Source organism: Syngnathus acus, chromosome 16 (assembly GCF_901709675.1).
Source record: "Syngnathus acus chromosome 16, fSynAcu1.2, whole genome shotgun sequence".
Lineage (NCBI taxonomy): Eukaryota > Metazoa > Chordata > Actinopteri > Syngnathiformes > Syngnathidae > Syngnathus > Syngnathus acus.
This window is the reverse complement of record NC_051101.1, coordinates 13,659,085-13,674,095: the sequence shown is the minus strand read 5'-3', so window position 1 is coordinate 13,674,095 and position 15,011 is coordinate 13,659,085. Positions and strand designations below refer to the sequence as shown.

General features: G+C 45.8%; 1 protein-coding gene and 1 long non-coding RNA gene across 3 annotated transcripts in view; both read right to left on the bottom strand.

The window, feature by feature from the left end:
• The window catches only part of LOC119135448, a 105,765-nt gene extending 101,139 nt beyond the window's left edge, over nt 1–4,626 (bottom strand). The window contains exon 1 of the long non-coding RNA XR_005100560.1: nt 4,323–4,626. This is a non-coding gene — a long non-coding RNA (uncharacterized LOC119135448). The remainder of the gene's footprint in view (nt 1–4,322) is intronic.
• Nucleotides 4,627–5,473: 847 nt separating this feature from the next.
• ctnnb1 (catenin (cadherin-associated protein), beta 1) lies at nt 5,474–14,512 on the bottom strand. 2 transcript variants are annotated; one of them, XM_037274750.1, is made up of 17 exons: nt 14,340–14,512; nt 10,730–10,781; nt 10,377–10,604; nt 10,041–10,294; nt 9,729–9,967; nt 9,163–9,364; nt 8,944–9,088; nt 8,693–8,796; nt 8,466–8,600; nt 8,139–8,342; nt 7,899–8,057; nt 7,662–7,781; nt 7,418–7,568; nt 7,025–7,146; nt 6,886–6,946; nt 6,290–6,540; nt 5,474–6,118 (listed from the first exon to the last, which is right to left on the bottom strand). In XM_037274750.1, the coding sequence occupies exons 2-16, from the start codon at nt 10,740–10,742 to the stop codon at nt 6,326–6,328; spliced, it is 2,352 nt and encodes a 783-aa protein (XP_037130645.1). In that variant the 5' UTR covers nt 10,743–10,781; nt 14,340–14,512; the 3' UTR covers nt 5,474–6,118; nt 6,290–6,325. The 2 variants fall into 2 exon arrangements, with proteins under 2 accessions (XP_037130645.1, XP_037130646.1); XM_037274751.1 differs by lacking the exon at nt 6,290–6,540.
• Between the last annotated feature and the right edge of the window lie 499 nt (nt 14,513–15,011).

Genomic DNA, 15,011 nt, shown 5'->3' with positions numbered 1-15,011 from the left:
GACAGAGGGACTAAAAGGGAGATGGATGAACATGTGGAGGAAGAGCAGAGGCAGAGGAACAGAAAGAGACACAGAGAGAGTGAGAAGCTTGGCTGAGCCAGGAAAATGAAATAGGAGGTAGAAAGAAGGGATTATTGGAGAGAGAGAGGTGACAGGGAAGAAAATGGAATATACAGTGGAAGGATGTATTTAAGGGTAAAAAAAAAATCTGGTTAAATTGAGGAGCAATCATTTAAGATTGACACTTTAGGAGAAGGCAAGCAAACAAACAAGTGAGTGACGTTCTCTCTCATAGGCAAGGCTTGGGAAGAACTTTTTCAGTGCCTCCCTTAGACCATCTTTCAGCTTGAACCATCGCTCACCACGACTGGCAAGTGCCGAATCCAAGTTGAAAGTGTACTCCTAAGTGAGCCCAGTCCAAATTGCTTTCATCCATTTTTCGGCTGGAATGGTGGATGTAAGCAAAGCAAACAATTGAAATTGAAGTATACTGGGACATTTTGTGTTAAGCGCAAACATTTTCTTAATTTGGCTTCTTGCCACTGGTTCGATTGACCCGCTGCTTGTATTTCACCTTGCACTATTTGATGCACATACACGCATACAGGTTGTTGCGAGTGCCCTCTCAGTGGTCCACCTGGATGGAGATGCTGCCGGAAGGAAGGAAGGAAGCAAGGAAGCAAGGTCAGCCATCTTGTTTCGCAAGCCCTCCACAACAGCCCTCATAATGTACAGTGACCTTGAATTGTCGAGCTGTTACATGACGGAGGCCGGCATTTTAGTATTTTATTCTATTTATGAATGATGCTTTGTCATTTGGCCTTCATGGTATGGATTCATTCACTTCTCTTTCCAATTCCACAGACAGAATCACAAAATGACTTCTTCAATGGTACGTCCTTGTATCCCCAAGGTCGCGTTTTGTGCGTGTGTGTGTGTGTGTGTGTGTGGGCACTGGAAGCTTGCAGGTTTAACCAAGCGCAATATCCAACTTGTGGGGAAAAAGGCAATAAGGCCATGAGCCCCATACTCTACTCTACTCTACTCTACTCTACTCTACTCTACTCTACTCTACTCTACTCTACTCTACTCTACTCTACTCTACTCTCTCACACACACTGTCTGGTTCTGTCCCTGCGGCCTCATTATCACCGCTGGCTTTGTCCTCAGCTTGCCTCCCTGCACACATTCACTTTTGCTCACACACACACACACACACACACACACACACACACACACACACACAGAGAAAACACACAAACACATGCACGCACGCACGCACACACCAGGCAGGCAGGCAGGCAGGCAGGCAGGCCCCAATCTCCCCATAGTGTGCACTCCAGCCCAAAGCATACATATTAATGCCTGGACAGGGAGGCAGGCGGTGGGGCTAAAGGGGAGGCAGGGGGAGAGAGAGAGAGAGATAGAAAGAAGCCTGGGTGGAGGGGAGAATGACACAAGAGGGGAGCGGGAAAGAAGCATTGAGCCAATGAAGTGAAATGTTTGCTGAAATCAATTCGGCAACAATGAGAAGGAAACAAATGTACACAAACAGCATTCTTCCATGGAAATGTCAAACAACGGCATGAAAGGGAAAATGTCTTACTACATTTCTTCGGTTCGTCAGTGTGGGTTTGCATCATTCTGTCAGAATGTGTCTTGGCAGCTCTCTGGATCCATCATTATTGACTGTCAAATCTCTATAAAAGATTTAACGTGCGTGTGCTCCGATGCGTATTTGTGTTTATGTGTGTTGCACGTGTCTGCATGTGTGTGCGTTTGTGTGTAGAGCCAGAGGCTATCTTGTCCAACGGCAGAGAGGCTGCTCTTTGCCTTCACGCCCCTGAGCCAACTCGGCACACACCTCAGCAACATGGTGAGAAGGCAGGCCAACAGTCACAAAGGCTTGTTGCATGCATAAATGATGTTTTTGACATTTGCGTACTGTAAATAGGAATGTTTTTTTTCTTATCTTGTTTCTTGGATGTTAAGAGCATGAATGTACTCGTGGCACGGTTAGCTCACAACAAACTAGTGAGCCGAGTTTGAAAACAGCAGCCTCAGCATTTCCGCCTCACGAGTTTGAAATCTCTGTTCAGAAACATGATGCATGTTCCGCTCTTCTAAATTTGACACGTTGCAGAGAAAAACGAGTCTCCCGAATTTCAATCAATACAAACAAGTGGTGAAAAATCTCAAGCTTCTCTCCTTTCGTCGACACCGTCGAGACCACTGAATGGACTGAAAAGTAAACATTCAGCTGTCCCTCCAAAACATCTGTTATATATCCTTGTTTTAAGCCTTTGCTCACTGGAATCTAGTATCTCACTGAGACCCTGCAGGACCTTTACATGTCATGATGAAAGGAGCTAGCCAGCAGCTTACTTTGCGGGCTAACAGATGTCCCAACCAACCGGCGGCCAACTCCTCTAATGCCGAAATAAAGGAATTCAATTGAATTCAAATACTCGGGGCGTCGTTGGGACTATTTTTTTTTCTTTGGAAGTAGAGAAAGCCCTGGTCATTTTTCCTTTTCCAATTCCAATCCATACTCTATTCTATGTTTTCCATGCTTGCTCCTGCAGCTTTTAGTGGATTGTACATTTGATGCGGAACATGCTAGCAGTCAGTGGGAAGAAAATAACCTGAAGAATCATAAATACTGAATAAGAAAGGTTTTTTTTATCACTACTGGTAAGAACAATAAGTTAGCTCCGGCCCCAGCCCGGCTAACAGAGGAAATTTCATGTTAAATAGTCCGTACTGCATGTGAAGCTCCTTATTGGTTAGTTCACATAAATATGACGCCGTTTTTTTTGTTGTAAAAAAAGGTTATCAAAAGGTTGACTATATTTTGCATACAGCAAATTCCAACGTTTATGCCGTTTCAAACTCATTTGACCTATTTCATTATTCAAGCATTGCTTGCATTTATTCATATGATAATTGTAAGGTCCTCTATCATTAATATTCCGATTGGCACCTCATGAATAATACACACATGGATGCATACACGTAGTCATCTCTGTATGTCCGATTCACATTTTATTGATAAAGACCAGTGAGAAAATTAGAGCTGTCATGATTGGATGGTTTTATGATGGATGATCCGATTGATTTTTTCCATTGAATAATAATCGGATAGATTTACGTCAATGAATGTTTCTCACGCCAAAACTTTTTATCTAAATTCATTTGTTCCAAAAAACAAAGATCTAGTTATTGAGCAATACGTCTGCGATTGCATTGATGGCCGGCCCACTGGACGCTTTTCATTTATTAATTGTACTCACTTTCCCACAATTATCACACCACCCTTCCCTAAAAGCTACTTTATTGTGGTGGAGGGTTTTGTGTGTCCCATTGATCCTAGGAGCTAAGATGCCAGGGGCCTTGTGCCTCGGGCAAGGTCACCTGGAGCAAACAGGTCGCAGGTGACAAAGTACGCTTAACCTTATGAAAATGAATCTACGTGGACATGAGGCAAAGCTCTCCTTTCCTACCATGGTCACGAGTTGTAGACCTAATGAAGAAGATCCTACTTGAGCATTCATTCATCACAACGCTGCACGGAGAATTAGGCTTGCACGTTCAACGGTGTTTTTATGGAACGTCATAGTTTGAACACCTCTGCTCCGACGGATTCAGAGGGTCAACGCTTCTTTGTTTTGGATGTCATTTATGCAGGTGGTCATCATTGTGTGTCGTACTTGGACAGTGGCCATTTTATAGACAGACAGCCAGCGCCTCTGCAAATAAATCAGGGGCAAAAGTTTTCAAAGCACTTTTAATTACCAATTACAAGTTCTGGCCCAAAAAGAAAAATGGACGTGTTCTATTTGGACCAAAGGCTGTGTTTTCTCTAATCTTATGATCAATCGGTGAGTTGACAATAGACATTCATTATCAGCAACATATGCATGCGCACTGAATTAGTCCCAATGCCTCACACTCTCTGACACCTGCACACTCAGAGAAATGCTTGCCCTTCAACAATGGCTTTTTAATTATCTTGCATTGATTTCAGGCCTTTGTTCATCTAAATCAAACATCCCACTAATGGTTGCCAAAAAAAGGGTGGAGGGAGTTAGTTGGAGGCGGTGAATCATGTCCGAATGACTGCAATTTCCATCTCAGCCTTTTTTGTCACAACTTGCGAGAGATGTGAAGAGAATATTAATGAAAGCAAAAGGTAAAGAGTAAAGAAACAAACAAGTCATTGGACTGTTCAGTTCACTTTTCATTCATGACTTCCATCTTAAAGTACAAGTATGGACCCAAAAGGATAGCTTATACAATCGGCACATAGTTTATGCTCTTACCTTTCTTTGGAGATGAAGTCCTTGGCCAGCGTTACTTGGGTGTAAGAGTCCTCCTTATTTTCCTTGAGTTGAGGCCCATTTGCTTTCATTTGCATGAAACTCTGATGCGGCCATCACAGGCAGCAGCTCAATCATATGTTGGAGCTTCTTCTCCAAGCCTGCCTTCCTTCCATTGTCTCTCATCATTGGCAAAAAGGCCTCCTTCACAAAAGAACAGAGGTGTGTGCTTTGCAGGTGACATTTTCGCTCTACCTCGACAGCAACAAATGGGGCAGCGTTAATCACCCCTTGGCTCACGTACGCCCCCCTTCTGTGTGGCAGAGTATTTACTATCTGCCTCAACCTGGGCCTTTTAACCTGAGCGCTTTTAAGTCCCATCACCAAAACAAAGCAGTTCATCGTTGTATTTGAACAGGAAATATGCAATTTCAGCAGTTTGGACTATGAAAATGTTCAAAATTAGTTATACATGGAGATCTGTTGACAAATATGCATTTTATGTTATTTTATTTTTACTTGTCACAATGACAGGTGAGGCAGAGCCTGCCCTGACAGCACGTCCTTGCCTGCCTGCTTATCTATCGATCTATCTATCTATCTATCTATCTATCTGGGTCAAGCCAATGAGAATGGGTTAACACATTTGCGTGAGGTCTCTCTCTTGCTCTGCTGAGATGGTTCCCATTTTCTTCCAACAGGTCAAAGCAATCAATAAAGACGCTCATACATAATAGCTATTGTTGTCTGTCAAAATGCACTTAAGTCTTTTACCCTACTATTGCTCTAAAAATGGAGAAATAGGTGTTTTTTTGGCCCATCACTATTACTCTGTACTTGTCTGGATGCCCTGTGGCAGGCACCATGCTGCCTCTCACAGGCCAGATTTACTATGACATCTGGGTTGTGTCCAATTGTCAGTGGAGAGAATGGTGTTCAGTGCAGCATGCACGTTGCCACTTTTCGGACACGATTACGAGTCTGTGTGCTTCGGCATCACACTGCGTTGTGGTAATACTACATTGTCCAACAATGCTTGAAGAAAAGGATGCGAGTTGAATAATGAGTCCATTTTATTGTTTCAGAACACAGCAGGCTACAGCAACCACCACCACCAGCACCACCACCTCCAACTACAATACCCCCGCCCCCCCTTTTTGTAACAGACTAATAACAGCCCTCCCTCCCTCCCTCCCTCCGTCAGCTAGGCCAGCTACACCCCCTTTGGAATAGCAGAGACACCTTAGTGTCCACCTTTAAAGCAAGAAAATAGCTCGATATTTGGACCACAACTTCCAATGTTTTATACAAAAGCTACACAATGTTACAATGCAAATGATTTACTCTAGTGTTTTGGACACCATTTAAAATGTGGTCATGTACATTACTTGGATGGAGCATTATCACCAAAAACACTACCCGAGACCAAAAAAAAGAAAAGAAAAGATAAAACTGCAAACAAAACAAATGAGTCTAACTTTGAATCATGGAAATCAATGAAAACAAGCTAGCTAAAAGCATTTTGTACCATTACAGATTTCAGGGCTAAATGTAAAAACAAAGAATAAAAATGGAAAAGTACATAAAAAGGGTATTTCAAAAAACAAAACTGAGATCCAAATCCATGTGTGGCATCAGGATTTCAAGTCAACCGACCATCCTCTGGTTAAAACCAGAAGCGAACTTTGTCCCAATGGAGCCCCTATAGACAGGATGGGTCATCGTCAGGCACTTTCTAAACCCCGCCTCCTCCATGTGGGAGAATCAAGATGCAGGTTCATCCAGATCACATAATACAGCTGAAAAGAAAGGAGATGTTGAGTAAGATGTTACAAAGACTACTCGAGCAGCACGCAAGTTGGCCATTAGGAGCGCAGCGAGAGGGAGGGAGGGAGGGAGGGAGGGAGGGAGCATGCAGCAGCCTCATCTAGTGCCGTCAGTGGGTCGGCTCAGGTCAGGCTGCAGCTTACCTAGTAGGAAGTGTTGAGTTATGTTGGTCTTGGTATTTACAAGTCTGTGTCAAACCAGGCCAGTTGGTTGGAGTCACCAGGTGGGAGGCCTTCAATCAGTTCCTGGGAGTGTCCCAGGTCAGGAAGCCCCTCTACCGCAGGGTAGTCCTGACCGGGGTGGTGGCCCCCGCCCAAATCATGCTCCATCATGGGCTCCATGCCCATCGAGTCTGCGCCGTAAGCTGCCGAGTGGAAGGAACGGTAGCTTGGGTCTGCTCGGGGGGGAGGCCGGGCGGGCGGGCGGGACGGAGGGAGGGAGAAGCAGAGCGGCTGTTAGAAGCATGTTAACAAACCAAGCGCTCGCTCACACAGCAAGTAGTATGTACTAGCAACACAGCAAAAACACCACAAGCACACGCCCACGGCTCAACGACCACTGTTGCGCTGACTATCTATCTATCTATCTATCCCACTGAGCCACATATACTGGGCAAGGTAAAAAAATAAAATAAAGACTTTTTTCTACCTGAATGAGTCAGCATCTAACTTCTCTAGCAAATGTTGTGACAGTCGAGCGATGGGACTGAGGTCATTTGAAGAGCATTCAGGTGACTTACCTTCTTGCCTGTAGGCCAGAGGCTCTCCCTGAGCGCCGATGTCCAGACCAAGCTCTGCAGTCTGCAGACGCAGGAGACTTGCATAAGCCTTATTACACACAGATACGTTCAACAAAACACTATCCCCCCCGCTTCCTACTTCGTTCCAGGCCATTGGTTCCGTCCTGAAGAGTGAGCTGGTGAGCTCGACTGAGAGGCGTTTCTTGTAGTCTTGAGGTTTGTCCTCTGACATACGGAAGAGAACCGCTGCTGCGTACGTGGCTGAGAAGAGATGGCAACAGGTTATCGAGGTACGGTATTGGTTCACCGTGCAACACTATTTTGCAGGTATAGTATGCGAGAGTATTGCATCCCCTCAATTGCTCCATTATATTTATTCAAGCGGCACTTTATCTCAAAACACAAAGCAAATGTGAGCAAGCGACCGCTCCAAAGTTGGAGCACTCCTAAGTCCCTTTATAATGGAAATGAAAAGGACGTGCGCGTGCGTCGGCATTCTTTGGCGGACGGAAAAGCCATCATTTGGACATACCGACGCCTTCGTTGCGACTGTGCAAGAGCTCTGTGAGCGGGGCGGTGGCTCCCTCCGCCTCGATGGCCTCAGCGGCTTCTTTGTCCTGAGCCAGTTCGCACAGGACGCCCGCTGCCACACGCTGGATGTTCTCGATGGGAGAATACAACAGCTGCACACAGAGAAATGAGATCTTAAAATCACCGCCAGGCCCAGGCCAGGCCAGGCCAGACAGCAACACAAGTCGTGGAACTTTTCATCTCACCTGTACAAAGAGCGGAATTGTGTTCAGCCCTCGGACGACTATTCTGTTGTGGACATCTCTGGCCAGGATGTGAAGGGCTCCGGTGCAACCCTCCACGATCTCCTCCATGCGAACTCCCTCCTAACAATACAAAACATGCCGTAAAACCTGTGCCGCGCTTTTCCGCGAGTAGACAGAACAGCACGACTGGGGTTGGTGACGCTCATCTCGTCGTGCTTGCGTGTTCAAGCCGCTCACCACAAACTGCTGCTGAGTGCCACCCATGCTGGTGCGTCTCTGCGTGTCCTGGTGCGCTCGGACCAGCAGCTGAACCAGTCTGGGAATGGCTCCCTGCTCCCTCAAAGGCGCGTGGTTGGCAGGGCACAGCGCCAGATTACGGATCAGACCCACTGTCGCCTGGGTGGGGGAGGAACGCTTGCATGTCAGATGGCTTTTAAAGACCAAATCAATCTCTCCCAGTGCGTACAATGTACCTACCTTAATGAGTGGCCAATGTGACGGCGGATGCAACAATTTGACCACGACTGGCAGGCCATAATGCAGCCTGACTGCGTTCTGGGCCATCTCGGCATCCTGGTGTCGCGACGTGAGGTGACGCAGGGCGCAGATGGCCGGTTCTGTGATATCCTCCCTGTCCCCGGCCCGAAGCACAGTGCGAACCAGAGCCTCGATACCGCCCACCTAACAAGATGAGGAAGAAACGCATTGATGCGTTGAAGGCAAGGTATCGTCAACAACGGGCATGGAAAAGCACCAAGACATCTCCGCCGTCTTCACCATACGAGCGAGCGAGTGAGTACCAACCTGGCAGACCATCATCTTGTTCTTGTAGTTGTTGCAAGTCAGGTTGGACAGGATGCCGGCCGCACAGGTCACCACATTGATGTCGTCGCTACCAAGGAGTTGCACCAGGGTCCCCAATAGACCCTCCATTCCCTCCTGAGAGAGAGAGAGACAAATGGTCCCGTTAGCATGAGAGAGAGAATTCAAGAAAAGTAGAGCAAACAGCAGTGTTGTCCAGGCTTCTTCACCTGTTTAGTGGCAGCATCCGATAAGTTCCTGAGAGTCCAGAGACAGTTCTGGACCAGTCTCTGGCTTGGGTCGGTCAGGTGGAGTCCCAGAGCCTGCATTCCTCCTGAGTAAAAAGACAACCATGAAAATAAAGTGCAAAACACATTTAAAAAAAAAAAAAAAAAAAAAAGATGCTAGGCTAACTAAATATATTGTCAGTGTTTCCACAGCCTGCTGGTTGTGAAAATGTTCCTTGTGAACTCAAACATACCAGCTTCTACAATGGCAGGTTTGTTGCTGGAGCACACCGACAGGACTTTGAGTACTCGACTTGTGGTCCACAACAACTTCTCGTAGGTGTAAGTCCTCATGATGTTCACCAGTGCTTGGGGCCCCCCACTGGCCAGGATTATTAACTAGAAAAAGCGCAAGGTTTGGAGTGAGCTCGACGTGATCGAAGCACGGCCGAGAACGACGGGAAGCCGGCCACCTTGCTTTCTTGGTTTCCATAGGCCAAGATTTGGAGACAATCTGTGGTGATGGCTAGGAACTTGACGTTTGTCTTGTTGAGCAGGGCCACCATTTTCTGAAGCCCGCCGGCCAAACGAACCGCCATCTTAGCTCCTTCCTGGTGCAGGAGGAGGTTGTGGAGGGTGGTGATGGCATAGAAGAGGACAGAGTCCACTGGTGAACTGCAAAGCAGAAAAAGGATTATTGGATTACAATACATCTGGGAAATAGCCTCCGGATTAGAAATTGTTTTCCTCTCACCAGTGACACAAATTGCCAATTAATTTGCCACTTTTGCAAGCCTACATTATTCCCTGCAGTCAATACAGTTGCTTCTGCTTTCTGGAATTCTAACAAGTCTCTATTGCGCAGCACATCGCCTTGAAAAACGGAAGCGCATACAAATCGGCGTAAAAGATGAAAATGGCGACGTTTGAACGAGATCAAGGATTTTTAGCCGGCGACAGCGATCGGCGATCGTTTTGCACCCCACATCCAACTTGTTCGAAGACGACAATAAAGCCTACGAGCGATTTTTGCACACACCCAAGCATTTTGACAAGCGCTGGGATTCCTCCAGACTTGAAGATAGCCAGCAGCCCCTCTCTGTGATGAGAAAGGTTGTGGAGAGTCCCCGCGGTGCAGCGAGCCGTCTCCACGTCGTTTGTGTTCTGCATTGTCCTGACTATGGCTGACACCATCTGAGGGGAGCGCATGATGGCGTGGCGGGAAGCTTCTTTTTTCGATAGCTGGTGTACCATCACCGCCGCTTTGTTCACCACAACCTAGGAGTGAAGAAAGATTGGCGATTAGCCACAGCAGAGCGGTACGGCGCCACCGCCAACGACCGCCAACGACCTGGTCCTCGTCGTTTAGCAATTTGGTGAGCTCCGGTATGGCTCTGGTTGCCAGCTCGGCGTCGTCCTGGTAGTTGATCAGATTGACCACGGCGTGCTTGAGCATTTGGGAAGGCTCCGCTAGTCTCTGGACATTGGTAGGATTTGCCGTGTCGTATTGCGTGGAAGGAATCTGCATGCCCTCCTCCAGGGTCTCCGGGAACATTGCCGCACGCACTCGCTGGGCACGGGTCATGGCATATTGACCATCCAGGTCTGCAAGAGATCAGAGGGTTTGCTTTTTTCCCCTCCCCAAATCAAGCTTGAAAAGGATTTCAGCAGTGAGACTGAGATTCACCTTGGACTTGATCTTGGGAGAAATTCTGGTTGAAGCCCTGCTCCCACTCATACATGACCTGGTTGTTGTCGAGGTCGTCGTCTTCGGGATTTCCTTTGCCGCTGAGGGACGGGGCTGTGGTGGTGGCCCCGGAATGGATGCCTGAATCCAGGTAGGACTGTTGCTGCCAGTGGCTGACCGCCGCCTTCCGATCTGGCTCCATGGCCATGTCCAGCTCCATCAAATCAGCTGGAAACGGGAAACACAATTCAATAAATCAACTGCTACATTTGGCTAATCTGGCACGTCATTAAGAGTAGATGTTTGCATTTGAAAATGTATTATTTGTGCAAGTGATGGAAGTTTCAACTCACCCTGGGAAGCCATGTTCCTTTCCTCAAACCACAGCCGTCACAGCTTCCTGATCTGAAAGAGACAGGAAAAAAGCATCAGCCTCAGTGACCTCTGGCTTCCGCCCGCCCGCCTCATAACAATCATTAACAAATGATGACACCAAAAACAAGTCACGCAAACGGAATGCGTCCTGGTCTCTGCCCAAACGAGATGACTACACGGGCGCCATCTTCACGTCTTAACCTCATTTAGTCCCGTGTGAAGTCCACCCATGCAAATTGCAGTTCACATACAAGGAAGGCCCACATTAAGCGTGCCAGCTAGCTTGTACTTATGTGGGGACGGAAGGGAGGGTGGGAAGTGGCTCACTTGGTGAAAACAAAATAAGCTGTGGGAGAGAAAGGGCGTACACATTCCTCTACTGCATTTCAAGTGCAAATTTACACTGCAGCCGAACATTTTAGATTGTGATGCTCAATCTTTGTTTTTTGTTTTTTTGAACAAATCCCCAGAGTCAAAGACGTGCAATAAAGTTTACCTGACCTCAAGAAGTCACCTGACACTATCAAGTTCCATTCAAAAGGGGCTCAGCAAGAGAGGAGAAATAGCGGAGCACTCTGGCTTCCTTACGAGCATTCACTCGGCACTTTGAAAGTAACCACTTTCCGACCGCTGTGGGAAATTGTTTCAAAAAAAAAATAAAAAGAAGAATTTGAGATGTTGGCTCACTCAATGTGTCACATGCACATGTTGCATCTTTCATGCAATTTTTCCATACATGGCTTTCCGCATTCAAATTAGGGTTGCCCGATGACACAAATGTTCATCACCGTTATTTTGGATAAATGTTGATTACACTACATTGTTCAATCACAGTCATTCAACATCTCTCTTTGCAGCACGACTTGCTCCTGGTTATGCAGGACAGCTCAATAAAGCGCTTGATTAGATGTGCTGCTAGCAGAAGCAGCGCCTGCATTTTTTTACATTTCATTGCGGAGGCGGCAGCCAAAATTAGAAACAATTTGATGTATGATGCGGCTCTAATTCAAATTTAATAACACGACTGCGCCGTTTGTTTGAGACTTCATACATATCTACAGGGTCACAAACTATACTAACCCCTGCCGAAAAAGACCAGCATCTCTCAATTACGCAATTTAATCCCAAATCCAGGTCATATGCTAAAACCAAAGTAGCAAAATGAAAATGTCAAGAGCCCTGTTTGTAGGGCAGTGTTTTGATCCAAATATTGGCCACCATTTTTTGTTCTTGTGACACCAACAAACCTATCCAACACCAGCAGCCACATCAACTCTGATGCATTGTCGTCATTAAAATATCATTCTTGTGCTAAATGACGCAGCTGCAATACTAAAACAGTCTTCAGTCGGGCTGTGGGTATGTGGTTGCATCCCACAAAAAAACAAAATTCTAATTCACTGTTCACACGGCATCCTCGCAAGCTGGAGAAGTTGGAAGTGACTTGTGCCAAAGCCCTTCTTTAATGGGAGCCATATGCTAAACACTGGACAAATCAAAGCACATCATTCGCACCGGGTGGAAAAGCAAATCTTTGCATCCACTTTGGCAAGATGTGCCAAGAGAAGAAGCAAATGGCAGCCTTACCTTCCTCAAGCTGAACGGACTAAACCATGAACCGAGTCAAGGCAGTACAAGTTCCAACAAAAACGGAATGAATGGGGCGTCCTTTGAAGCCAGCCAGATGTGAAGTCTACAATTTGCTGTCTGCTTTCGACTAGAAACCATAAAACAGTCCTTCGTGTCTCAACACAGTCAGACTGCATGAAAGATTGTCAATCAGTTGTCTACTTGTGTTAAAAAAAAAAAAAGTGTTCATTTATTTGTTGGCCGTTTGAATGAACTAGCAACAAAAAGGAGAATTAAAAAAGATGAATTCTGCCACAATGCTCTCAACTACAGAATCAATCGCCTATAATGTCCCTCACCTCAGATTTCAAGTGTAATCAATTGTCTAGTATCCTTGACCTGCTAAAAGGCATTTAAGAAATGGACTGCTGAAAAGGGCAAAAAGTGCACAATAAAAGGGTGGAACTAAAGAACAGATCTCAATTGCATGGCTGAGGTGTTACGCCAATGATTCCAGTCAAATACTCTCATTGTTAGCAAAAACGTGCAAAAAGCAAGACCGTTTCAACAAAAACAAATGTAGCACATACAAGCTGCTTTTGAGAACAGCTTCATGTACAATGGTTGAGTGTTAACCAAGCAATGTGCCGGGTCAGCACTGGCTGCCATCTTATTATACCGTACAATGAGCTCAACGGCTGCAGCCTCTGCAACGGCCGGCCGTCTCGGGTGCAAGATGATGGATGCCAGACGAATACGGACAGCTTTACGCATTCTTCAAAGATAAACTACATATATTGGAGAAAATGCTAGCAGACGTTTTGTTGGTAAACTACAATGCAGGCCACGCTGCAGTCTTTTCAAATTCATATCAGAACATCTGAATGACTTGAATTAAAACAGCGCCCAAAGACCAAAACAGCTTCACTTTTAATGCCGTTAAATCGAATAGAAATGAAATGGCAATGCAGATGATGCTTGAATTGGGCTTTAGAATTCCAATGAATCATTGAAATTCAAAGCAGATTCCAGTCATAGTATTCCACTCAAGCCAGCCGGGTTGAGCTTCTCACCACTTTGCCATTTTACAAAAATCAAAGACTTAAATGATCATTTACGCCATTCAACTAAATATTGTTGTTTGTTCGTGGCAAAGTGTGAATGGCCTTTTGAACGCTCTCGAACGTTCGGCCAAGCCTCGAAAACGGTAACTTTGGTTGATGCTCCGTCCACGCTGCTGCAGCCGCCCGTCAGTCCGCCCGTCGGTCGGTCCGCCCGCTCGGTCGCCCGCCCGCCCCTCTCCCACAGCTGCCGGCTGGCCCGACTTGGTTGCTTCAACACTCCTGACTCGAATTTCACACTCAGGCTCCACCTCGTCTTTCTCCCAAAGCAACAACGGCAGGAAAGAATGTGTGGGGCTTTGTTTAAAAAAAAAAAAAAAAAGACCGACATGAAAACACTGCCATTAATGGCGCATACATTTCAAATGTATCAGTGATGGATTTCGCTTTTCTTTACTTCAAAAACGGCACACGTAGCAGTTAAACACGAACAAATGTTGGCTGAAACTTCTTTCGACGACCGTTTGTTAACTTTGTTACGTCGTGCCCACGCATAGATTAGGAAATGCGATACCAAGATACCATGGCAGCAAAACAATTGTTTGGGGGGAGAAAAAAAGTTTTTAAAAGCATGAGTCACTCAAATGGAATGTGGCCAACAGTCTATGTTCAGTTGACTGCTTGCTGTTGGCCACTATCGTAACATCAAACATTGTCGTTTATGCGCTCGATCGAAATTCCTTCGACCGGACTCAAAAAATTAGCGAATTCACTTTAAAAGAGTGACAGCATGTCAATAAATAGCCATTATCCCCGCGAGGTGGTGCCTGTCGTTTCCTAAACGCCGGGAGCCCCGAATGCAGCAGCAGCAGCAGAGTCCCGACCGGCTCGTGTGAACAGCCGGCACTATTCCAGTGAGAGGCGGACACGATCAGTGTAGTTTACGGTTGTTGCCTACCCGTGTTATAACGAAGCAAATTCTTCCACTTGGATTGAGATGAGGGCGGAAAATCAATTTGTAAATAGTAGAGGAAAATGTGACGCCGAAAATCAGCGGGAGCCCTCGTCCGCTCCCTCCGAAGTCAATCACGTCTGGTCCAGATGGGTGCCGACTAGAAAATGGAAGATGGCGACGGTTTTATATAGACCGTAGAACGCCTCGCAGTGGGAATGTATCCTGCAGTCTGTTACGATAAAATTGAAACTGAAATCGGTAAATCTATCAATTTGATATTTTAACGCATGAAGAGTAATAATAACACGATATAAGGATTGTGTAGGTTTTGAAATGACGCCAAATATAATGGAAACAAGCAAAAACTATACGCTCTATAACACGAGTATGAATATATGCTTGAATGAAGTTCCGGTAGACTGGGGGAGGAAAAGTAGTCCCTGAACTCAAATCACTTGAAATGCGTTGAAAATGATACTTTCCACTTTTTTTTTTCTTTTTTAAAGAAACGTAGGTTTAATAAAACATTTTACACGATTATGTTAATTATAACAGCTGCCGTTTTGTGTTTCCATTAAAGTTGTCGAGTTATTAAATGTAGACACAAAATTACAGATGTGCGTCATATGGGACTTTAAAAACAACAATACTGTTGCTTACTTTTGGTAGTCAAAA

Coding starts and splice junctions, on each gene's coding strand:
- ctnnb1 (XM_037274750.1), bottom strand. Junction 10,295..10,376: donor CTCCCAAGATCAAGTCCAAG/GTGAATCTCAGT, acceptor GATCTCTTGCAG/ACCTGGATGGTCAATATGCC. Junction 8,343..8,465: donor ACAAGATGATGGTCTGCCAG/GTTGGTACTCAC, acceptor TCATCTTGTTAG/GTGGGCGGTATCGAGGCTCT.